Here is a 25,162-nt window from a genome sequence, read left to right on the forward strand (position 1 = left end):
TGTGTTTTGTAGTTTCTTTCCAGTAAAATAGCGATAAAATAATAGCAGAAGTTCAGCTGGAGAATGGAGAGAATATCGCTGGGTGGACCTACTTTCATTTCTTTAGTGTTTAATAATTAAAAAAAAATTGTACTTAAAAAAAAAAAAACTTTATTTAACTAGGCAAGTCAGTTGAGAACAAATTCTTATTTTCAATGACGGCCTAGGTATTACTTAACATCAACATCAACACTTTTTAGAACACACCTTTTCCCTCATTTTATTTTTAAGTGACTGCGATTGCAGTCAAGGGAGAGAGAAGAGGAGATTTAGCCTGTTTTACATGGACACACTTGAAAATAAAAAGGACACTAGGAGCTCAGATGCAATAATTTAATAACATAATAACCAATGTTTCGACAGACAAGATGTCTTCATCAAGGGTATAAAATGGATATGGACACACTCACATGCACACACACACACACTGTCACTCTCTCTAGCTTTATTTATCCCTTCCTCTCACCGTCTGTTCGAGGAGATGGGAATAGAGATATTCCCATCTCCTTGTCTCCCAGTCCCTCTATCTTTCTCTCACCAACAGGTTCTTCCTAGACTCCAGCCCTTCCCTCAGGTCCATATTTCTGTTATTCTAGTTCTCTATGATATAGGCCAGCCCCTTTCTGTTTCTCTCTCACTCTGTCTCATCCCAAGGCCAAAGTTACATAATAGGAATGATTCAGTCAGAACACGCTGTCTGTCTACATCTGGCCCTTGCTAATTTGTGACATACATGCATGTTCTGCATTTGAGCTTTGCAACTCTATCATCTTGTTCTATTTAAATACAAAATAAACAGCAATGGGTTTACAGAAGAGTAGGAATTTCACCCCTTATGCAGTGAAATTACTATATCAAGCTCTGACTGTTCTTGGCAAATCTCAATAGAGGAAATAGTGTAGATGCCCATTGTAGAGTAGTGACTGGGTGTTGGGGGGGGGGGGGGATGTTATTTTTGAAGCAGCAGTCCTGTCATGGTGGGGAGCTGGCCTCTCAGCTCGCCTGTCTAATATGGAGATAATCCTAATCTCGTTAGTCTAAACACCACGGCCATCTGGCCCCAGACAGACTCCATCGCTGAGAATAATGAACTCGGCATAAGGTCCACAGACCTGGACAACGAGCGCAGCACTACCTAGCCCAGGCCTAGTAGAACCTAGAACCACTCTGAACCAGGGAGCTGTAGCCTGAGACCAGTCTGACAAGACGGGGTCAAAGATCAAATTATCCGCCTAGTTCCATATTCAAAGGGCAAGGTGTGGCAGTTGGATAAATGTAAATGAATGTAAGCACAGTAGCGTTGTTGGAAGCGTGTAGGAGTCAGAGGAGTAGGCCTACTGTAGGTTGTCCTATCAGTGATGTAGCAGTAGGTTTAGCATGTGATGTAACCATGGAGCTGGTGAATGGTTGATCAGGGCTACAGGAGAGGAGGAACGGGCCTCACCTCTTACAGCTGATCTATTACCCTCACCCTGGCAACGTTGCATACAGAATGTAAGAGTGTGTAGTGTGTTCTTGTGCATGTGCAAGTGAACTGTGGAAGACTGATCTCTAGGGCTGTGGTTTGTATTTTGAAACAGAAAGGATTGTACACTGTACTAATCCCATACCACTAATTGGAACTACAACGTGCAAAATAGTGTAAACCTCTTCAACAAGTACCTATATGATGTGCATATGACGTTTTTGACAACAGTTAAATATAGTTTATATTTTAACTCAACAATGTCTGCCATAAATCTGACCTAACTCATGTTCTTTTCTCTCTATATTTCCTCAATTCTTAACCTGTTGCTAGTTTTGAAACCAATCTGAAGCCATTGCGTCCCAGCTGAGAGCCGTTGCTGTGTCTGAATGCTTTGTCAGTAAGCAGATGTTCCTTTGTTCGGCTACGCAGCGCTTCACAGTATAAAGTTGCATCAGTTGTAGTCGGGACACTTGCTGCATCTTTTGAATCTCGTCCCATTGAAGATCTCCCTCCCCCTGCATACCCTCAAGCTACTCAGAGGGGTATTAACCCCTCCCCCACCCCCTTTAATCCCCTGCAGACCCCATAGTTGTCACAGAGGCTCTGTTTGGTTCTCTCCCTGTTCTTTGTCCCTTATGAAGCGACAGCCAAACCCTCACTAATCAGTTTCTCTCTCCACCCCACCACCACCATGCAAACAATGACTAATTAACACACTGATGGAAATAGAGAAAGAAGGAGGGAAGAGGCTATAGTAGATAGACAGACTGGAGAGACAACAATATAAACATATGTTTCCCATGCCAATACTACCCTTTGAATTGCAATTTAATTGAGAGAACAAGTGGGTGAGCCCATGTGGAATACCAGATTTGGAACATAAAGCATTTAGATCATTGTGCTCCCAGTCTCTGTATGTCCTGCCTCCATGGACAATAGTCACCAGTCTCTGTATGTCCTGCCTCCATGGACAACAGTCACCAGTCTTTTCTTCTAACAGCAGCTGAATGTGTTTGGTGCTGTAGAATCAGCCTGACCACTACAGCAGTAACATTACAGCACATCGCCTGGTTATGTAATAATCAATGCCCTCCTTTCACCTCTCTGTCTCTGTCTGTTAGAGAGCTGCAGACTGCATAGGTTGTGGTTCTAGCCCTGGGAAGTGGGAACAAAGAGGCAGCTCATGCTTCTTGATTTTGTATAGGGCCCCTTTGGAGGCAGAATGTGTAGGGAATGGCTGGACTGTGGTCTCTGCTTTGAGGGCCTTCTCTCTCCTGACTGTGGTGGTGTCTCTGGACTAGTCTGTGTTCCATAGAATGGCCTCTCTGAAATTGGATTTTCAACACTTTTTGAGTCTGAGTGCACTGTTATTACATGGCTATATAAACATGGAAAAGGTGCGTGTTTATGTGTGTATGGAGGGGGCGGGGTGAATGGATGAATAGACAGACCTGGTCAGTTATTTTGGAGGTTGATTACCGTTAAGATAGTAATTTGCCTCCTACCCTCGGAGATGTGTGTGTGTCTCTATTCTACCCTCTTTGTTCTTCCCCTACACTCATGCATGCTTAGTCCCCGCCCATCTACTGCTATGACATAGCATTATCTCTCTATCCGTCTCGCGCCAAAACAGGGAGGGTGTGGGGCCGGAGCTGTAAAAGCTATCTCTTTCTCTTCCCCTTCCTCCTAGGTGCTGCTTCTGGCATGTTGCTAGGGCAACCCGGTGGAAGCAGGTAGAGTAGTAGTAGATACGCTCCTTATTAGGTTCAGCCACTGCAGTTCTCTCTCTCTCTTCAATTCAATTCAATGGGCTTTATTGGCATGGGAAACATATGTTTACATGTCGCTCTCTCTCTCTCACACCAGCATTTCCCGCCACAACAGGGGGAGGAGCTTCCTGCTGTAGGTATTAAGAAGACTTGCTTTCAACTGCCTCCTCATCCCGTTAACCCCTACACCACCAGAGGGCTGTGAGCTTGTTTAGAGATCACAAAGACTAGGCTTGACTCTAAAATAGATACTCTCCTGTAGCCTATCGGACACAGTGGATGGGGTTTCTCACTCCCTAGCTTCAGAAAACCAGTAAAAACTACTACAGATCATCATCCCTCTGAAAATCCTAATTTTATATGGACATAATGAATCATAAGGAATTTGTCTTGGAGCCACATTATTAAACATTTTATAATAAGGGTTTCGGGGTCTCAAAATTAACGTGTCATGATTCAAATTTAGGACAACAGAGCCAAAATTCTGTATTTTTCAGTTCTTACTGCTACATGATACACTAAAAGGCTGTAAATAATTTATACGGCACCGTCGTTTGCAGAAGACACCAGAAAGCATTGCATGTGATGTAATCATATGTAATTATAACCCATAAATTCGCGGTTAAAGTCATTTTAGATGTACTTCTTCAAAATTCCCCCATTGTTCTTTCACATCCTATGTTTCTGGACATTTTGGAACAAATTATCCCAAACTGGGGAAAGGAATTTGACTTGTACAATGCTGCTCTCTAGCGGGGATAATAATAAAGCGTGAAGGTCTCCCTAAAAAGAGTCCTGTATTAAGTCTTGTTTTAATTAATTAAAGTTGCTGCAAGGGCACACAAACACCATGACCTATGTCAAACAGGCTGTAAAAATGAAGCTTTGCTAATAAAGTTCCCCCTCTCTGAAATGAAATACCCTTTGGATTTTTTGAAAGCTACAGAGGAGTTAAAAGCCAATTTATGCATGATCTGGAAATGTGGTCGAAGGCTCCATATGGAGGGTGTGACGCCATTGCGGAGCCTCTGGGGGCATGCAGAGGCCAAACTGAGCGCTGCCCCGAGCTATGCACCTCCCAAATTTTGTAACAATGCGGAGGGCTCTGTATAGCTCTGCATTGACATGATTGGTTGATGGTAGGTAGGAGCGGGAGGTCCTGTATAAACACAAACTCACCTCCTTCACGCGCGCAAGAAGTATGAACGCCCTGACTTCTGCAGAGGCAGTATTACCTTAAATGCTACACGGACAATGCAGACGACAGATTGACCACGCAGCGCCATGGCGCCTAGCCTAACGAATGTGCTCTGATACTCCCTAAAAGACCTTCGCTTGAAAAATGAGAAAACAGGGCAATAGTACTGTTTGTCCATTTTGAGACGCTGTAGCCAGTATACACTTCCTCAAAATAGTCAGAATTAATCTACACTGAACAAAAATATTAATGCAATATGTAAAGTGTTGGTCTCATGTTTCATGAGCTGAAATAAACTGAACATAAACTGAGCTGAACATAATGGCTAGGACCTGTATTATGTCCATTGTCCTTATAGTAATTTATTAAATGACAAGACCAAAAACTATAATATTAAGAATGCAAAGAGCATAACATTTTTATTAAATGGTAAGCAGATACTTTCTGCAATGGAGGAATTATGTCAAGTTTCTCATTTGTTCAACACAAATTAGATCAAAAGCGTTGATTATTTTATAGTGGTCCTATCCTTTTCAATGCCACAAATGCTTTCCCAACAGGATTGTAAACTCCACCCCAGCCTGTAAATGTCTGAGTTGATCAACAAAGTGCCCTCTGTGTCTATTCCCCAGACAGCCTGGAGGTGATGGTCACAGCTCACAGCAGGTCATATTATCCTGCTACTGCTCACACAGCGAGGATGGAAAATGTAACAAACTTTGCATATTGTATAGATTAGATTTGTAATTTGTCATGGGTAAATGTGTGTTTTTGGGTACCCATTTCTAGGATTTATGTACCAGAGTATGTTAGGTAACCACCTCTAATACATCTTATTCATGTGTTTCTGTTAAATGAGATGTAAGTGCATCTGGTAACCCATTTATCAATTTGTGTCTTGATTAAGCCCTTTACAGGATGTCTGTGTAATATCTATTCCAGTCACAAGTAACAGATTTTACAGTAACTGCTTCTGTTGTGGTAAAACCATATAACCAAGGCGGATATGATTTTCCATGTGTGATCTTCAAAGTAAAAGCGACACCTATATCTTATTTTCTTGGGGCGTCTGCCTCTGTAACGTCATTTATCAGGCTAAATACGGAGCATGGAACACGGCAGCCAATCAGCTTCCAACATGAGGGGTCCCATGGCTGCTAAGCAATTGCTGCTGTACTGTATATACTTCTATCAGATGAGAGAGCTGCAGGGGTTCGGAAGAAAGGCAATAAGAAATCATCATAAAACGCAGAGGGGACCAATGATCCAGTGGCACCATTTCCCAGTCCATTAAACAGTGAAAGGGACAACGCTACTAAGCACTCAAGGGGAGAAGAGTGGTGTGAGGGCTGGGCAACTATGGGTAAATAACCTGCCTGTCTTGAACCTAACAATCACAATTAGCTACATTTAAAGTGGAGAACAAGCCTCCGCTTTGGTGATCTCTGAGGGTTGTAGCCATTTACACTCGTACCCGTATACGACTTGAAAATGGCAGATTTGGGTACTGATAAACGGATACACGGATTCACGGATTCATAATGCATTTGAGCTACCTTAGAAGAGAGTCCATCTGTTAGTTATCATGTCTGTAATGACACTAGCAGCCTACAGTCACCCATTGCGCTTAATTATCGAAGACAGACACACTCATAACTTAATATGCGCCTGCCTGGGGGTGATGCGGGGAGTTGTTTTAAGCAGCCTAACCGGCCAAATCAACGACTAAAATGACCAAATATTTATCCATGTCCAATATTTTTAATTGCTAGTAGAATATAACATTACGTCATAAAAGTGTTGCCTGACAAAATGCCGTCCTGAATGGCCTGAGACAAAGGCATTGTGACAACCTCAAACTGGTCAAAAAGGATCTGAATAATATTTAGTCCAGCTGTTGAAATATCGCAGACAGGGACCAGCAACCCCACAGATACATCACACTTTCCTAATTTCGGAGAGGACAATGCGTCGAAACGATACCGCTCCCACCACACGCAAGGTGCAGGGAGGGATCTTCTTAGTAAGTGAATCATTTTTTTTTTATCTAGAAAGTCATCCAACACTTTAGGTGATTGTAGTAGGCTAACCACGTTCCCATCCACAGTTTTTATGTGAGTAAAGTCAACCGAGGTAAAGACCGTTTCAAGTTGGAAGTTCGCGCTTTCAAACCACTTGAGCCATAGACTCCAAATAAGTGTCATGATGTTGGAAAAATCCCGCACAACATTGCACAGCACTTATTTTCACGATTTGGAGATTAATTTGCTTTCCAAAGCTAATAAACGTGGAAATGTGAGCAGCATTTTGTATTCCTAGTTTAATTAGTTATGGAGCATAAAACAAAGTACAAACTTTTTTTGCATTTGAATGTCAATAGCTCCTTGGTCATGTGACCTACTTGACTCAAACAAGGTTCAGAATGTCCACTGACTACCCTTCTATATTGCACACCCTTTGGTTTGTCCATTTTCATCTCACACGTTTTTACATTAATTTTTCAAACGGTCTAATTTCAATAGCTCCTTGGCCATGTGACCTACTGACTTCAAACAAGGTTCAGAATGTACACTCAGTGGGCCTACACATTGCACACCCTTTAGTTTGTCCATTTTCATCTCACACGTTATTACATGCATTTTTCAAACATAAAAATGTCAATAGCTCCTTGGTCATGTGACCTACTGACCTCAAACAAGGTTCAGAATGTCCACTGACTACTCTTATGTATTGCACACCCTTTAGTTTGTCGATTTTCATCTCACTCGATTTTACATGAATTTTACACATTTTCACATTTCAATAGCTCCTTGGTCATGTGATCTACTTGACTCAAACAAGGTTCAGAATGTCCAATGACTACCCTTCTATATTGCACACCCTTTGGTTTGTCCATTTTCATCTCACACATTTTACATTAATTTTTCAAACTTAAAAATGTAACTAGCTCCTTGTTCATGTGACCTACTGCCTTTAAACAAGGTTCAGAATGTCCACTCAGTGGGCCTACACATTGCACATCCTTTAGTTTGTCCATTTTCATTTCACTTGATTTTGCATGAATTTTTCAGAATTTAAAACTTCAATAGCTCCTTGGTCATGTGACATACTGGACTCAAACAAACTTCAGAATGTCCACAGACTAGCCTTATATATTGCACACTCTTGTTTGTGTGCTGTAAAATCACGCAGTGTAATGTACATTTTTCATAGTTTTAAATTTCAATAGCTCCTTGGTCATGTCAATTACACACCTAAGAAGCGTGCAGTGGATATACACCCATATTGCATAACCTCTAGTCATTTATCTTCTATATTGTTGTACATTAATATTAGTTTGACAATTAGGGGGTTAATATTTATCTATAATAATATAATAATAATAATTGGTAGTTCTAAGTACTTATTTTCCCTGTTTTCTATTTTTTCCACAGTATTTAACAGCGGTACACAATAGGAGATAGACAGATAATATCTCCTTTCATCGTTAATATCAACCATAAAGGAAAAGGGCAAAGTACTAGAGTCATGTTATTAATTGTCCAAAGCAGGGATGGAGAGTGAGCTAGTGAGGTAAGCTGCAGTGGGTTTGCCGGTCAATACATATTCTGAACATGTAACCACAGTAATTGTGGACAGAAAATCCAATAAAACATTTATTTTGACAAATTAAATAGAAATTGTAGACCTTTAATCTTTTCCAACATGTCAACAGACACTTTACTTCAAATAAGTACAAAACATTTGTGTTCGTTTTCTCTCTTTATCCCTGGTTTATATACATTTCAGAGCCTCTTCAGTGTGGATAATGTATAGTTTGGATAGGGTATAGCATACATTTTCAACAACAAAGACAGCACTTCCAGTTTGTGTTCATCACTCTTTTGTCTTCATTCCCAGGCACAGCACATGGAACCACCGTTGGCATGCAAAACATTCAATCTAAAACAAAACAAAGCATAACACGTTGTAAATAATATAAAATATCAATGCAGTATGACGAATTAGCCATCCATTGTGTTATATCATAAATTGTCTTACATGCTGTCACTGTTGTCAAAAAATTATAAACATGTTAAATAAAATTACTAACCCAGTCAGTCTTTGGGCCACATCCAGGTTCTTTATCAGTGGCACACATGAAGCAGTTGTTGGCTTTGTTGAACTCTGAAATCATAGGCATGAACTGAACATATGGCTGTCCCACACAACTACATAAAAATAAAGAATTTACATTTACTTTGAATTAAAAGTCATTACATACCAGACATTTTTTGTATATCCTCAGCCATTTCTTTTTGCAGTTGCTCCATGTGTTTTTGTGAAGGTTCTATATCAATTTGGGAGGGGATGTTGGGGAAGTTCTGTGCAACTTCCTTGGCCATCTACACCAAAAAATAAAATATAGTTTTTTACCTAATTGTCATATAACTGCTAACCATTCATTATTGAAATATAACTATCAAACCTGCATTACAAAGACCGTGCAGCTGAAAGTGTCCTGCTGTATGGTGTGAGTTATTTCCCATCCTTTCCACTTTATGTACACCCAGTCGTCTTTTCCATGGCAGGATCTTCTCATTTTGAAGTATTCTCTTTTTTATGTAAACATAATGGAATTCTGATTAGTTATAGGCAAATTAATACACAGGCCAAAACTGTATGCTGATTTCCTTATGACTATAATCTAATAGAGGTAATTTCCTGCATGTCCCATTCTACACACAGCCTAAATTATAGGCACTGAACCATTTACAGGACAATAATAAAAGTAGCAGATAGGATCCAACTCTATCACAGAGTGAATAAATGTAGAGCATTTGTAGACTAAGAAAAAAATATTAAGTGACAGTTTCATCAGTACGTGCTTAAAGAAAGTCATATCACAAAGATCACAGATGACAGTGCCCATCAAGTCTATGACAATAGAGAATGAATTGTAAGCACCAAAGTGTGTTAAAGTGTGTTTGTCAAAATAATATCTGAAAATGTCAGTTGTTGAACATAATACTTCTATTTGCAATAGCAATTTATGATATATGCAGTTGATGCAAGCATTTTTCAGCTATGATTTTACCACTCAGAATTCAGAATGGATATGACAATAGGGCCAGCACAGGACGTAATACACCCTTACAACAATCTACTTTTTGATCTTCTTGACTTCTTTTCTGGTAAACTGCTACTGTGTGTCAAGAAAAGAGTCCCAATTAGGGGTTAGTGTACTCCAGTAAGAAAGGGCTGGTTTAGATTAAAAACTATTGCCCTGTGTCCCCGTTCATAGGGGCATGAGAGACTAGTCAATGGTATAATTGAGTTGGCACTTTATTGGCCCAAACACCCATAGACCCACAAGGTTGAGGTAACTCATGGACAGTAATTAGTAAAAACATTTTTTTGCATTGACGCATTTGTGTCTTCTAACTGTCCAAGAATAGGATCCAAAGTGTTAGGAAATATTTGTTCCCATAAATACAAAGGAGGATGTCTCTCCTCATACCTCTGGTGCTTTAGTCAGACTGCCAGACTGTAAAAACTTTATCATGTGGCCAGCAACGGAGTTCCTATTGACTAAGCACCACAGAGCCAATCAGGAGAGACTACATACAGGTCAAGGGTGCCAATTGAAAGTCAAGGGGTCTGTCTGTGCCTTTTGGATTACTCTCTCTTTACAGAGAACCCCTGTGGTTCAAGTCAAGAGCTACCCTTCTCCTTTCAGTCTGCTCTGCGCATGTCTGAAAGTGACAGAGTGTCACGAATCCCGCCGAAGGTGGTTCCTCTTCCTGTTCAGGCGGCGCTCGGCGGTTGTCGTCACCGGTCTACTAGCTGTCACCGATCCCCTTTTCTGTTTCAGTTAGTTTTGTCTGATTTGTTACACCTGTTCCTTGTATTGGGTTTTGATTTGGGCTATTTAAACCAGGTATGCCCGCCTGCTTTTGTGCGGGCTTGTTTTTCTGTTCATGTGGTGTGTTTCTCGTGTACTATTTTCTCCGGACTGTTTGGTCCTGTCTTTGGACTGTTTGAAAGTGATGCGCCTTAGTGTTTGGCGTTACCGTTACTTGTTGTTCGGGATTAAAAGATCACGATTGAACTACCTCTGCTCTCTGCGCCTGATTCCTCCACCCACTACTCCTCGAAGACGTGACAGAAGCCTGTCATGACAGCATAACCTATGGAGTCAGCAGGAGCAGCGACCACCCCTCTTCTATCAATGGAGGAGCGCGTCCTCCATCATACGGCCATCCTCCATCGGATCGGTTCGGCGATGGACCAAATGATGGAGAGAATGGAGCGATGGGAGAGGAGTGGTCTCCCGACTTCACCTTCAGCGACGACGCAACCCACTCCTCCTCCGGCGATGTCCGGTCCCAGCGCGTTACGTCTCGCGCCCCCGAGGGAGTACGATGGAGCGGCGGCTGGGTGCCAGGGGTTTTTGCTCGAGCTATACCTGGCTACCTTTCGTCCGACTCCCTCGGGTGAAGAGAGTGTGAGCCTCCTCGTCTCCTGCCCAACGCAGTCTGGAACGGCCCAGACTCGGCTCGGGACCACTACCCGGAGTTCACCCGCCGTTTTCGGACCGTGTTCGACCACCCTCCAGAGGGCCGAGCGGCGGGTGAACGACTGTTTCACCTCAGACAGGAGACGAGGAGCGCGCAGGACTTCGTGTTGGAGTTCCGGACCTTGGTCGCTGGTGCGGGGTGGAACGACAGGGCCCTGATGGACCACTTCCGGTGCAGCCTCCGGGAGGACGTCCGCAGGGAGCTAGCTTGTCGGGACACCACACTCTCCCTCGACGAACTCATAGACTTGTCGATCCGGCTGGACAACCTGCTAGCTGCCCGCGGGCGTTCAGAAGGGGTCCTGTCAGTTCCACCTCCCAGCCCTCCTGCTCCAACTCCGATGGAGTTAGGGGGGACTGCATCGAGGGGGACCGGAGGAGGAGGCTCCTCCTGCACCTGCTGTGGTCAGAGAGGACACACTTCCGACCGGTGCTGGAGGAGCTCGTCTGGGAGTCGAGATGGCTTCAGATGGAAGTTTTTGTTATTGTATAAGGATATACTTTCCCATGCATTAAATTAAATTGAAACAGGAAATGACTCCACCAAGGCAACATACATAAGGTTCAAAATGTATATTATTACATTTTCAAAGCACCACATCAAAATAAATAAAAATAATAAACCCCCAATGAAGTTTATATGTGAGAATTGCCAGAACAATCTGAGATACCAAAAATATTTTTGAGCTTTCCTGGCGTTGAATCGCCCTTCCTACTTGTGTGTATTTCTGTGTGCTAATGTGTGTGTTGTATTGTGTGTTCAGGTATTAAGCATTGTGTTCCCTCATCCAACAGCCAAAGCCTCAGAATGCCATCACCATTGCGGTGTCATCGCGTGTCCTCTTCAACATGGATAAGGAGCAGCAGATCTACGAACAGAAAGGCATGGAGGACTACCTCAAGTACCAGATAGAGCATGAGATGGAGCCCTTCGCCCCTGGCCCTGCTTTTCCTTTCGTTAAGGTCAGGGGAAAAAAAGACACACAGACAGACAGAAATACACCCAGAGCTTTGACATTGCCGACCATGTTCGTCAATGTGAATGATGTATGGTGTATGTTGAGAGCTTCTGTTTGACATGACCTCAGGCTCTGGAGGCAGTGAATACTCGGCTGAGGGAGCTGTACCCTGAGAGTGAGGAGCTCTTTGACGTTGTGCTCATGACCAACAGCCACGCACACGCCGGTCTCCGACTCATAAACACCATCAACCACCACCGTGAGTGCCTAATCACACACACAGACACACACGTGCATAAACACGTGCACACATGTGCACAACCTGGCCATTGTGCTGTGAATGAGTACATCTTTCATTCAAATTCAGTGTGATGCCCTGATAGTAGGTTGGGCTTAAGGGTACCAAGAGATGAGGGCTGTTCTGATGCACTGATGATGAAGTTTCAGTTTATTTATTCTTGCTCACAGATAAAACTGAGGAAGTGCAGAATTTACATTACTAATAATTAGGGATGCACCGGTATGACGGTATGACGAAAAAACGATACCGATAACTGATATAAAACATTATTTTTTAAGCATTCTAGTACAGTTAAATAGTTCAAACACACACACACACACACACACACACACACACACACACACACACACACACACACACACACACACACACACACACACACACACACACACACACACACACACACACACACACACACACACACACACACACACACACACACACACACACACACACACTGACCAAAAAGTTCCCATTACCAGTAAAACATAATCAAAACGTATTTATTTCACTTGCTGTGCTGTTTCGTTGTTCATTTGTTCATTCTCAACCAGGATTTCATCATACATGTCAAGCAGTGAAGTTTAAGCTCTGTCTGTCCGTGGCCTCTCTTCCTCAGTGCGCAGACATCTGTTTTGCACATCGGCGTGAAACTAGACATCGGGCCGATGCCGATGTTGGCATTTTTAGCTAATATCAGCCGATTCCGATATGCTTACCGACTATATCATGCATCCCTACTGTCATGACTGTCCTGATCAGGTCAGGTTACAGGAGACCACGACCCTACAGATTTCCTCTCAACCCCAACAGAGGAGGAGAGATCTAGGGGGTCTGAAGATGTGGGGGTTTTATGACCCCTCACACCCATGGTAAATCTGAAGCCACAGACCACATTCCTTTGTCCCTCTCACTATGGAGGACCAGTCTCAGAACTGTAAACATGCAGTAAAGGGACTTTGGAACAATGGTTTCCGTCAACTACAATGGTGGTCATGACGATAGATGGAATATGAAAATGTATGTCATTTTTGTTTTGTTATTAAAGGTTAATAGATGACGTTATTATGAAAACATTGTAACGTTAAGAGTTTTCCTCGTATATGCTTGATGTTTATACATTGTACGTTGTGTGGAAAATGTCCAAATCAAAGAGAATGTTTCGGTAGAGATGAAATGTGAAGTTAGTTGTCTAAAATTGGATTTGAGTAAAATCTATACCTTGCCCCTTAAACCTGGTACGCCCAGAGAATTGCCCTGAAGGCAGTTACGCCCACTTCTGACCCGAGGGTATAAAACCTGTGAGTGCAGAATTAACAGATATGACTAAGTGACCCGAGCTGCAGCCAAAGGTCTAAAAGGTCAACGAACTCAAAACGCAACAAGTTGAAGACAAAGAAATCTTTTTCTACCCAAGCTAGGGATGAGTAGCGGTGTCTAAGCGGGTGAATACAAGCCGAACCACCTAGCCTCCACTCCCCATCGAATCGTGGTATCTACACTCTTTCATCTTTACGCTGTGAGCTCTGAGCTACAGAGCTATCTGTCCTCCGAAGACCCCTTCCAGAGCAAGGACAAGGGAACAGGCCAGTAAGCCAAAAGGACACGGACATCGTGAGGACACCTAGAGAGGTGCGCAGGAGAAGTGCGTCAGTGAGCAGCTTGAACGGTCCACGCAGGAAAATCCACGGAGAACCTCCACAAGTAATTACATCATTATATTCTGACTCATAACAGCGGCAGTTTGGGGCAAGGCTAGGGTTAGAATGAGCATAGCTGACAATTTCACCCAAATGTATATTCCTCTCGTGTACTTTCTCTCTTTCTCTCTCTTTTAAATCCCCATTTTGGGTAACACGCGCCCTAGTGTGTTGGCCCGTTATACTAAGTTCTAATCAATAGCCTAGAATGTGTTTTTGTGTATGTGTATCTTTTATCATCATTTTAGCTTTTTAGTAAATAAACATTAAACTAAGACTGGTGTGGTGCTAATTCATTAGTGAGACCCGGGTCCGTGCAGAATCCCGGGCTATACGACGTTCAGAACGAGACTGTTAGAGGCAACTGGTTAATTAGCGGCTGTGGTAAAATCGATATTCTGATATTCTTTGAGTTAATTTGGGAAATAGAAACTCAATAAAAACTAGTTTTCCCATGGTGCCCCGGGTCAATGAGTTAATAATTGCTTGATTCAGTTAATCACGTAATTAGAAACTTGTAATCATTCGATGAGCAACAGTCGCCACATTAACTAATACAACGTCACGACACTACTAATAATTGCAAAACACTCATTTAAAATACATAATACGTGACATAAATAGAATACAGAACACTTGAAATATCACAGGACATTTTTCATGATGGAAATTGAAATGTTAAAATGTGATTGTAAAAAGACAATTTTTGGGGGGGAAACATTTAAGAACTAGAGTTATTATACAGTCTGATAGCAGTGGGTAGAGTGGCGTTTCACAGGCGGTTTGTGCAGGCAGTTATACAGGACAGTTATACAGGACAGTTATATAGGACAATTATACAGGGCAGTTATACAGGGCGGTTATACAGGACAGTTATACAGGACAGTTGTACAGGACAGTTGTACAGGACGGTTATACAGGACGGTTATACAGGACAGTTATACAGGACAGTTATACAGGACGGTTATACAGGGCGGTTATACAGGACAGTTATACAGGACAGTTGTGCAGGACAGTTATACAGGGCGGTTATACAGGACAGTTATACAGGACAGTTGTGCAGGACAGTTATACAGGACAGTTATACAGGACAGTTGTGCAGGACAGTTATACAGGGCGGTTATACAGGGCGGTTATACAGGGCGGTTATACAGGGCGGTTATACAGGACAGTTATACAAGACAGTTATACAGGACAGTTGTGCAGGACAGTTATACAGGGCGGTTATACAGGACAGTTATACAGGACAGTTATACAGGACAGTTATACAGGACAGTCATACAGGACAGTTATACAGGACAGTTATACAGGACAGTTCGTGGCTGTTTCTCAGGAGCCTGTTTGTGTTTCTCAGGAGCCTGTTTGTGCAGTTACCTATTTTTGGAGGGAGCAGGTTGTTCAATGCATGGTCAAGAGTGTGCACTGTCTTCCACCAGATGCACTGCAGGCTGCTCTCGCCTGCTCTGCAGTGAGGGGAGCTGTGGTTGGACTGCTCCACCTCTGGAGGTGATCCCCAAGGCCCTCCTCTGCACCCTGTCTAGTTGGGCCTGCTGCTTTTTACTGCATCCAACTAACAGCACTCCACCGTATTCCAGACAAGGCCTAACCAGTGTAGGGTATACTGTGACCAGATCTTCAGTGGGTAGGCCATTTCTGGCAAGAACAGTCAAAGTGCAGGGGTTTTGAGGCGTTCCTCACTGACTGCTCCACATGTGCGTCACTGAGATTAGAGTCTAGATGAAAACCAAGATACTTGGTTGTTGTTACCACTGGTACTTTCTGTCCTACTATGATTAGTGGTGCAGGTTGTGGATGGTCTCTAGAAAAACATATCCACATTTCCACAGACTTTTTCCCATTCAGGAGCATGTTGTTGGATGTGGTCCACTCTTCCAGCTGCTTTGCCTTCAAGCCCATGGAAGTGTCCTCTTGGATGCTGGGTAATGGTATGGCTCAGGACAGCCCTACATTGTCTGCATAGTGTCCAGAGTGTCACTGAAGACAACTTTTTTGATGGACATCTGAAGGAGAAACAGATATGGTGAAACCATGCCCCCTTGTGGCACACCAGAGGTGACCTCTGACTAAGGGCTAAATGTGCCATTTGCCTTCACCCTCTGCCTTCTTCTGGTGGTGTAGCTGTGGAGCCAGGCTAGTAACCTTGGATACAGTTCAATGTCAGACAAATGTTGCAGGAGCTTTGCGTGATCTACTCGATCAAAGGCTTTGGACATATCAGCTATTAACACCCTCACCATTGTTGGTTTTCTGGAATCTGTACCTGCCAGCCAGGAGTGTGTGGCTTTCACAAGGGCGGTAGTAGTGCTGGACTTTAGGAGATAGGCATACTGATTTGTGCACTTTTTTATGATGAAGCTCTTCTGGATTTTTCCAAGGCATGAAGTTAGAAAGTTCAGCCTCCAGTCACTCTTTGTACATGGGTTTGACACTTTAGGTATGGGACACACATTGTTAGTCTTCCAGGCAGCAGGAACAGTCCCCTGCCAGTAGGTGGTGTTAACTATGTGTGTGATAACAGGGGCTAGATCTTCTGCATGCTCTTTTACTAGCCAGGCTGGAATGCCATCAGGCCCACCCGCTTTACGTGGGCTGAGTCTGGTCAGACCTTGCATTATCTAGCCAATGCTGCACAGCTCAACCTGCCTTGTAGGTATGCGCAGGGGGAAGATGGCAAGACGTGTGGTGCTTGTCCACGCCTCAGCAAATAAGCCATTTAAAACATCAGCCGCATCGTTGTCTTCAGTTCCCTCAACCTGTATTCTCACTCCTGATGTTTTCTTTCATCCTAGTCCTTTGTTAATGAAGTCCCACCATTCCTTCCATTCCTCTTCTTTAGGTCCTGGATTTCAGTTTTGTAGTAGTTTTTCTTTGCTTCCTTGATAAGCATTTGCACAGTGTTTCTGTATTTTCTCCATTTCAATGTTTTCCCCCAATCTGTTGAACATCTGTTTTACTGATGGCAGCCTTTATTTGTTAATTCATCCAGGGCTTGTCCGGTGTTGTTGTTTTCTTATTGGCATGCATACATCAATTTTGGGGCGGCAGGGTAGCCTAGTGGTTAGAGCGTTGGATTAGTAACCGAAAGGTTGAAAGTTCAAATCCCCGAGCTGACAAGGTACAAATCTGTCGCTCTGCCCCTGAACAAGCAGTTAACCCACTAGGCTGTCATTGAAAATAAGAATTTGTTCTTAACTGACTTGCCTAGTTAAATAAAAAAACATAACATTGACTCTATGCCATTCTCTCTTTCCTCTGCAGAGCTCTTCATTGAGCGTTTCTGTATGACGGGTGGGAACAGTCCCATTGGGTACCTGAAGGCTTACCACACTAACCTGTACCTGTCTGCTGACCCCATGAAGGTCCGAGAGGCCCTGGAGGAGGGTAAGTGCATAGTCTTGTTAGTTACACTCTTAGAAAAAAAGGTGCTGCTATCTAGAACCTACAAGGGTTCTTCAGCTGTTCCCATAGGATAACCCTTTGAAGAACCCTTTTTGGTTCCAGATAGAACCATTTTGGGTTCCACGTAGAGAGTTCTACATGAGTTCTACATGAAACCCAAAAGGGTTATATCTGGAACCAAAAAGGGTTCTCCTATGGGGACAGCCGAATAACCTTTTTCTCTAAGAATGTACTGTCCGTCTTATCGATGGACACTTTGATCTGTCTCGTAACACAGTTATCTAGTTGTTTAATACAGCAAAATAAGCTTACCTTGATCAAGTGATACTGACTAATCTCCCTCTAATCTCCTGTCTGGACTAATCTCCTGTCTGTCTCTCTCACTCTCTCTCCCTTTATCTCTGTCTCTCTCTCTCTCCCTTTATCTCTGCCTCTCTATCTCTCTCTCAGGGATCGCAGCAGCCACCATGTTTAATCCACCAGAGAAGAGAACAGAAGTGTCAGAGACTCAGCTGCGGGTGGCCTTCGATGGGGACGCAGTACTCTTCTCTGACGAGTCAGAGCGCATCTTTAAGGCCCACGGACTGGACAAGTTCTTTGAGCATGAGAAGACACACGAAAACACACTTCTTGATCATGTATGTCCACGTATCATTCCATAACACATTAAAACACAAATGGATATGCAGCAAAATCGAAATAGTTTGTAAATTGACAAAGCAATATCCCTCTGTACTTCATATGGATTAAGGAATCTAGTGCGGGCAGAAGAGGTTTGGTGTCTCTGTAGATTTACTGTAGATTTTAAGTGACACATGTTCAGTGTTTGGGCCCATAGTGCAGCAACTCCCTCTCTCTCCTTCTCTCTTCCTCTCAGGGACCACTGAAAGGGTTCCTGGAGTCTCTGGGGAAGCTGCAAAAGAAGTTCTATGCCAAGGATCAGCGTCTGGACTGCCCCATCCGTACCTACCTGGTGACGGCACGCAGCGCAGCCAGCTCAGGCACCCGGGCCCTGAAGACACTGCGATCCTGGGGCCTGGAGACAGACGAGGCCCTCTTCCTTGCTGGGGCCCCTAAGGGGCCAATGCTGGAGAAGATCCGGCCTCACATATTCTTTGACGATCAGATGTTCCATGTGGAGGGAGCTACGCAGCTGGGGACCGTGGCAGCTCATGTGCCATATGGTGTGGCTCAGAAACTGCCCCAGCAGAAGCCTGCTAAGGAGAACACTAAAGACTTTAGCGCTGCCACCAAGTAGTCTGGATTTCACTCTCTTCCCTAACCCAAGGGACAATAAAACAGCATTGTGTATTTGAACGAGACAGTCCTTTTCAGTGCCCTCAGTTTTCTGGGGAAAGAATCACATGACAATGGGAGAAGCATAGAGGGAGGGCATGCCATTTTCACCCGTGTCATGTGTCATCACAAGAGATAGTGCCAGTAGATGTAAAACAAAACGTCAAATATCGTATGCCCAAAAAGTGCTGTACATACATATCCAGATCTTGACCTACCAAGGTAAAAGAACTGGAATTGTATCTAATTAACTCTGTCAGACCAGGAAAAATATAATTTTACAGCAATTCTTCAAATAGAATCTGCACACAATTGCAAGGAGGTCTATCGCCAGTCCTGCAATGATGTTGTAATAATGCTGTGAAATTGTGAAAATTATAATACCATTTTAGTGTTGGAAATGTTTGAAAAGACTGCCTGTACAAGCAAAATTCTTGTTTGAGAAATGTCTCTTTGCTAAGAAGCTATTTTTGTTTAATTTTAATTGAATACAATCACAGTAAGGTACTTAATTGTTACCCAGAAATGATTTAATATTTAGATGGAAACGGCTCCATTGGAACTTTACCATAGCATTAAAGTTCCGAAAACCATCATTTACATCCAAAAATCAACCCAAATATAGACTATACAATAGTTATGGAGTTTACAAATCTGTGAATTGTAGCAACATCATGATGAAACTCCAGAACCCCAAAATGTATAAATGCATTATATTGTATTATACACATATTTGGCAATACAGTATTTATAACGTTGAGGGGGAGGGGTGTTTATAAACCTACAGTAGACTGTACCTGTATCATTTTAGCATATCACATTTATCTTAGGTTGAAAACATGTTTACGGAATATGTATTGCATGTTATTGACGTCATTGTTTGTTCTATTCTTTTGTTTCTAATCTAGGAATATTTTATGAAGTACCTTTGGTGTACTTTTGCTTGCTTCTCATGCAAGTTACTGTATGTGCTGCGTTTACACAGGCAACCCAATTCTGATCTATTTTCCACTAATTGATCTTTTGACCAAGATATTAGATATTTTTCAGAGCTGATCTGATTGTTCAAAAGACCAATTAGTGAAAAAAAGATCAGAACTGGGTAGCCTGTGTAAACGGTTAGTGCAATCCTAGCTCCTTTGGATGTTCCTAGCCTAAACCCTAAACCCTAACCTTAACCATTCTAAATATACATTTAAATGGTGTAGGGACATCCCAAGAATCCTGGATACCCTGTCTAAACGCAGCCTATGCAATGTTAACCTAAAGTGCAAAAATGGACAACCTCCTCTCGCTTTATAAACATGGGCGCTGAGCCATTCCGTAAAAACATGGATTCTGTGAGGAGATGATGGCATATTGTGTAAATTATATGGCTTTTATATTTGTTTATTGCCATTTATTATACTGGTGGTTTGTACGGTTGTGACTATCAGTACAGCTTCATCTAGTCACATCAAGAATAACTACAGTCTGTAGCCATGAACTACTACTGGTAGGGCTGCTTTTAAGACATGGTTCGATCCCTCTTTCGGGCACTACTTGTTGAGTAAATAAAACACTAAACAATCATAATACAGTAACTATTGGTCACTCTATACGTTCCGGGCCTCTTCTGATGGCATTGAGGAGTACACCACACGAGTAACTGGCTTTATCAATAAGTGCATCGACGACGTCATCTCCACAGTGCTCGTATGTACATACCCCAACCAGAAGCCATGAATTACAGGCAACATTCGCACTGAGCTAAAGGGTAGAGCGGCCGCTTTCAAGGAGCGGGACTCTAACCCAGTAGCTTATAAGAAATCCCGCTATGCCCTCTGCCCTCTGACGAACCATCAAACAGGCAAAGTGTCAATAAAGGACTAAGACCGGCTCCGACGCTCATCGGATGTGGCAGGGCTTGCAAACTATTACAGCCTACAAAGGGAAGCACAGCCGAGAGCTGCCCAGTGACACGAGCCAACCAGACAAGCTTCCCAGTGACACGAGCCTACCAGACAAGCTTCCCAGTGACACGAGCCTACCAGACGAGCTAAATAACTTCTGTGCTCGCTTCGAGGCAAGTAACACTGAAACATGCATGAGAGCATCAGCTGTTCTGAACAACTGTGTGATCACGCTCTCCGCAGTAAGACCTTTAAACAGGTCCACATTCACAAGGCCGCAGAGCCAGACGTATTACCAGAACATGTACTCCGAACATGCGCTGACCAACTGGCAAGTGTCTTCACTGACATTTTCAACCTCTCCTGTCTGAGTCTGTAATACCAGCATGTTTCAAGCAGACCACCATAGTTCCTGTGCTCAAGAACACTAAGGTAACCTGTCTAAATGACTACCAACCCGTAGCACTCATGTCTGTAGCCATGAAGTGCTTTGAAAGGCTGGTCATGGCTCACATCAACACCATTATCCCAGAAACCCTAGACTCACTCCAATTTGCATACCTTCCCAACAGATCCACAAATGATGCAATCTCTATTGCACTCCACACTGCCCTTTCATACCTGGACAAAAGGAACACCTATGTGAGAATGCTATTCATTGACTACAGCTCAGCGTTCAACACCATAGTGCCCTCAAAGCTCATCACTAAGCTAAGGACCCTGGGACTAAACACCTCCCTCTGCAACTGGATCCTGGACTTCCTCACGGGCCGCCCCCATGTGGTAAGGGTAGGTAACAACACATCCGCCACGCTGATCCTCAACACAGGGGCCCCTTAGGGGTGCGTGCTCAGTCCCCTCCTGTACTCCCTGTTCACTCATGACTGCATGGCCAGGTACGACTCCAACACCATCATTAAGTTTGCTGATGACACTGATCACTGACAACGATGAGACAGCCTATAGGGAGAAGGTCAGAGACCTGACCGTGGTGTTCAAGGACATTAACCTCTCCCTCAACGTGATCAAGACAAAGGAGATGATTGTGGACTACAGGAAAAGGAGGACCGAGCACGCCCCCATTTTCATCGACGGGGCTGTAGTGGAGCAGGTTGAGAGCTTCAAGTTCCTTGGTTTCCACATCAACAACAAATTAGAATGGTCCAAACACACCAAGACAGTCGTGAAGAGGGCACGACAAAACCTATTCCCCCTCAGAAGACTGAAAAGATTTGGCATGGGTCCTCAGATCCTCAAAAAGTTTTACAGCTGCACCATCGAGAGCATCCTGACGGGTTGCATCACTGCCTGGTATGGCAACTGCTCGGCCTCGAACTACAAAAATCTCTGAAACTGGAAACACTTATCTCCCTCACTAGCTTTAAGCACCAGCTGTCAGAGCAGCTCACAGATTACTGCACCTGTACATAGCCCATCTATAATTTAGCCCAAACAACTACCTCTTCCCCTACTGTATTTATTTAGCTAGCTCCTTTGCACCCCATTATTTCTATCTCTACTTTGCACATTCTTCCACTGCAAATCTACCATTCCAGTGTTTTACTTGCTATATTGTATTTACTTCGCCACCATGGCCTTTTTTGCCTTTACCTCCCTTATCGCACCTCATTTGCTCACATTGTATAGACTTATTTTTCTACTGTATTATGTTTGTTTTACTCCATGTGTAACTCTGTGTTGTTGTATGTGTCGAACTGCTTTGCTTTATCTTGGCCAGGTCACAATTGTAAATGAGAACTTGTTCTCAACTTGCCTACCTGGTTAAATAAAGGTGAAAAATATATATATATATTTTTTAAAAGGCACTACAGAGGGTAGTGCGTATGTAACGGATGTGAAATGGCTAGCTAGTTAGCGGGTACGCGCTAATAGCGTTTCAATCAGTTACGTCACTTGCTCTGAAACCTAGAAGTAGTGTTTCCCCTTGCTCTGCAAGGGTCACGGCTTTTGTGGAGCGATGGGTAACGATGCTTCGTGGGCGTCAGTTGTTGATGTGTGCAGAAGGTCCCTGGTTCGCGCCCGGGTCGGGGCGAGGGGACGTACTAAAGTTATACTGTTACACGTACGGCCCAGTACATCACTGGGACTAAGCTGCCTGCCATCTAGGACCTTTACACCAGGCCGTGTCAGAGGAAGGCCCTAAAAATTGTCAAAGACACCAGCCACCCCAGTCATAAACTGTTCTCTCTCCCACATGGCAAGCTGTACCAGAGTGCCAAGTCTAGGACAAAAATGCTTCTCAACAGTTTTTACCCCCAAACCATAAGACTCCTGAACAGGTAACCAAATGGCTACTCGGACTATTTGCATTGTGTGCCCTCCCAAACCCTCTTTTTACACTGCTGTTACTCTCTGTTCATCATATATGCATAGTCACTTTAACCATATCTACATGTACATACTACCTCAATCAGCCTAACTAACCGGTGTCTGTATGTAGCCTCGCTACTTCTATAGCCTCGCTACTGTATATAGCCTGTCTTTTTACTGTTGTTTTATTTCTTTACCTACCTATTGTTCACCTAATACCCTTTTTGCACTATTGGTTAGAGCCTGAAAATAAGCATTTCACTGTTGTATTCAGCGCACGTGACAAATAAACTTTGATTTGATTTGACAATCCTCAAACAAAATAGAGCATACATAAAATAAACAATGTATTTACATTGGGTCTAATGTGTGTGTGTGAGAGGGAGGCATGTTTTTAAAAAGCACACAGAATATCCTCAAACTGTACAAATTAAGCAAGTCTTTTACAATACCAATAACACTTTGATTTGATAGTTAGAGTAATTATGTAGATATTGAGAATGGATATGTAGGAGTAGATATCTCAAATCCTAAAATAAAATTGAGCAAACATAAAATAAACAAGTAATTACAACTCATTTACACTGGGGATAATGTGTGTGAGTGTGTATGACAGAGAGAGAGAGTGTGTGTTGTGTTTTATTTTTCCTTGTCAGCCACCCATCTCTGCTTTCTCAGAGATGAGTCTGTAAGGCAGTGGTGGAGTGCATGGCAGATCTGAAAAAGAGATGCACAAAGTGAGAGTAAGTATACAGCTCAACAACATGTCTGTGTGCACATCTGTTGGTGTGAGTGAGCATATGCAACATAATTCTGAATTACCTGTATCCATTTGGGAATCCTCAAAAGTTTCTCCCTTCACGGCCAGTGTAGTAGGAACTGGTGCAGTCGGTAAATGAAATACCACAGCAGAGGACTGCAGCTGAACTGCTGGGGGTGGCAGATCTAAAAGAGAGGCACAATTTTCTTAACTGACAATAATCATACAACTACTGAATGAGTGTAAGACCTAGATTCAATCAGATCAAGAGTAAGCGGCGATAGCCGACACCTGCATAGCTGATGTTTTGGCAGTGTCTGAGGTGTAAGTGTATTGATCTGTCAAATCGGTAAGCAGCAGCTCTTGATCATTGTCACGAAACTACACCGTTCTACTCGCGTTACATGTTCAGAACGAGAAAGTGTAGGTTATATAGAAATAACGACGCTCAAATTCAAAATCATTAAACTAAATAATGAGGATTTCTATCAGCCTAATCGAGGTGTAGATTACATCTCAAACTCCAGTGTTCTAACTTGTAAACAGGGCTGCATGAGATTTCTATTAATGCGACTCCATGCAGGCAATGGCAATGTCCGCTTTAGGTATAATGCCAGGAGACGCTTGTGAATTTGACAGCTCTAACACAGTTCCACCTCAGACACTGCCAAAACAACCGCTATGTGGATGTCGGCTAAAGCAGATGTGATTGAATAGAGTCCCAAGTGAGGGAGAGTGTGCATGGGTGTATACATGCATGTGATGATTACCTGCATCACCTGTCGTGGCCGATGTAGCAGGTGCAGGGGCAGACGACTTCAGCTTTGAGGACTGTGGTTGAGCTAATAGGGATGTCAGATCTAAAAGAGAGAGTAACAATTTTCTTAAGTTAAAATAATTATACAACAAAACAGAATGAGTGATTGAGTGAGTGTGTATACGTGTGTGTGATAATTACCTGGACCACATCACACTGCTTCAGGTCTACAAGCCTCTGGAAGTTCCAGCGTGCCACTCCAGGCCTGGAGCAGCTTGGTTGAATCATTGTTACCTGTCACCCACCGAGCCTGGTTGGCAGATCTGAAAAATAGGCACAATATAATTTTAATGACAAAGCCTTGACTACACACTAACCTAAACAGAACAGACTATGGGAGGCACACAGTAGTACATAGAGCCTTGACTACATGGAACTCTATTCCACATCAAGTAACTCATGCAAGCAGTAAAATTAGATTAAAAAAACAGATAAAAATACACATTAAGGAACAGCGGGGACTGTGAAGGGAAACACAGGCATACACACGATAACATATGCACTGTACACACACGTACACATGGATTTTGTGTTGTAGATATGTGGTAGTAGAGTAGAGGCCTGAGGGCACACAATGTGTTGTGAATGTATTGTAATGTTTTTCAAATTGTATAACTGCCTTAATTTAGCTGGACCCGAGGAAGAGTAAGCTA

At 43.1% G+C, this 25,162-nt stretch overlaps 1 protein-coding gene and 2 long non-coding RNA genes across 4 annotated transcripts; 1 reads left to right on the plus strand and 2 right to left on the minus strand.

Moving 5' to 3' along the window:
• Positions 1–5,681: 5,681 nt before the first annotated feature.
• LOC139553687 (cytosolic 5'-nucleotidase 1A-like) lies at positions 5,682–20,284 on the plus strand. Its single transcript, XM_071366278.1, has 6 exons — positions 5,682–5,837; positions 11,829–11,996; positions 12,122–12,251; positions 17,273–17,395; positions 17,864–18,051; positions 18,291–20,284. The coding sequence occupies exons 2-6, from the start codon at positions 11,883–11,885 to the stop codon at positions 18,669–18,671; spliced, it is 936 nt and encodes a 311-aa protein (XP_071222379.1). The 5' UTR covers positions 5,682–5,837; positions 11,829–11,882; the 3' UTR covers positions 18,672–20,284.
• LOC139553694 (uncharacterized) lies at positions 8,149–10,621 on the minus strand. 2 transcript variants are annotated; one of them, XR_011670705.1, is made up of 4 exons: positions 8,943–10,621; positions 8,739–8,859; positions 8,568–8,641; positions 8,149–8,416 (listed from the first exon to the last, which is right to left on the minus strand). It is a non-coding gene; the product is annotated as an uncharacterized lncRNA (long non-coding RNA). The 2 variants fall into 2 exon arrangements; XR_011670703.1 differs by having other exon boundaries at positions 8,739–10,621.
• Positions 20,285–23,264: 2,980 nt separating the features above from the next.
• Positions 23,265–24,796, minus strand: LOC139553693 (uncharacterized). The gene is made up of 4 exons (XR_011670702.1): positions 24,651–24,796; positions 24,463–24,552; positions 23,755–23,877; positions 23,265–23,649 (listed from the first exon to the last, which is right to left on the minus strand). It is a non-coding gene; the product is annotated as an uncharacterized lncRNA (long non-coding RNA).
• Positions 24,797–25,162: the final 366 nt, after the last annotated feature.

Source organism: Salvelinus alpinus, chromosome 25 (genome assembly GCF_045679555.1).
Source record: "Salvelinus alpinus chromosome 25, SLU_Salpinus.1, whole genome shotgun sequence".
Lineage (NCBI taxonomy): Eukaryota > Metazoa > Chordata > Actinopteri > Salmoniformes > Salmonidae > Salvelinus > Salvelinus alpinus.

Excerpts from the sequence above, each read along its gene's own strand:
- LOC139553687 (XM_071366278.1), top strand. The coding sequence starts at position 11,883 with ATGGATAAGGAGCAGCAGATCTACGAACAGAAAGGCATGGAGGACTAC. Across the intron at positions 11,997-12,121 it reads CTGCTTTTCCTTTCGTTAAG|GCTCTGGAGGCAGTGAATAC; the intron begins GTCAGGGGAAAA and ends ACATGACCTCAG. Across the intron at positions 12,252-17,272 it reads AAACACCATCAACCACCACC|AGCTCTTCATTGAGCGTTTC; the intron begins GTGAGTGCCTAA and ends TTTCCTCTGCAG.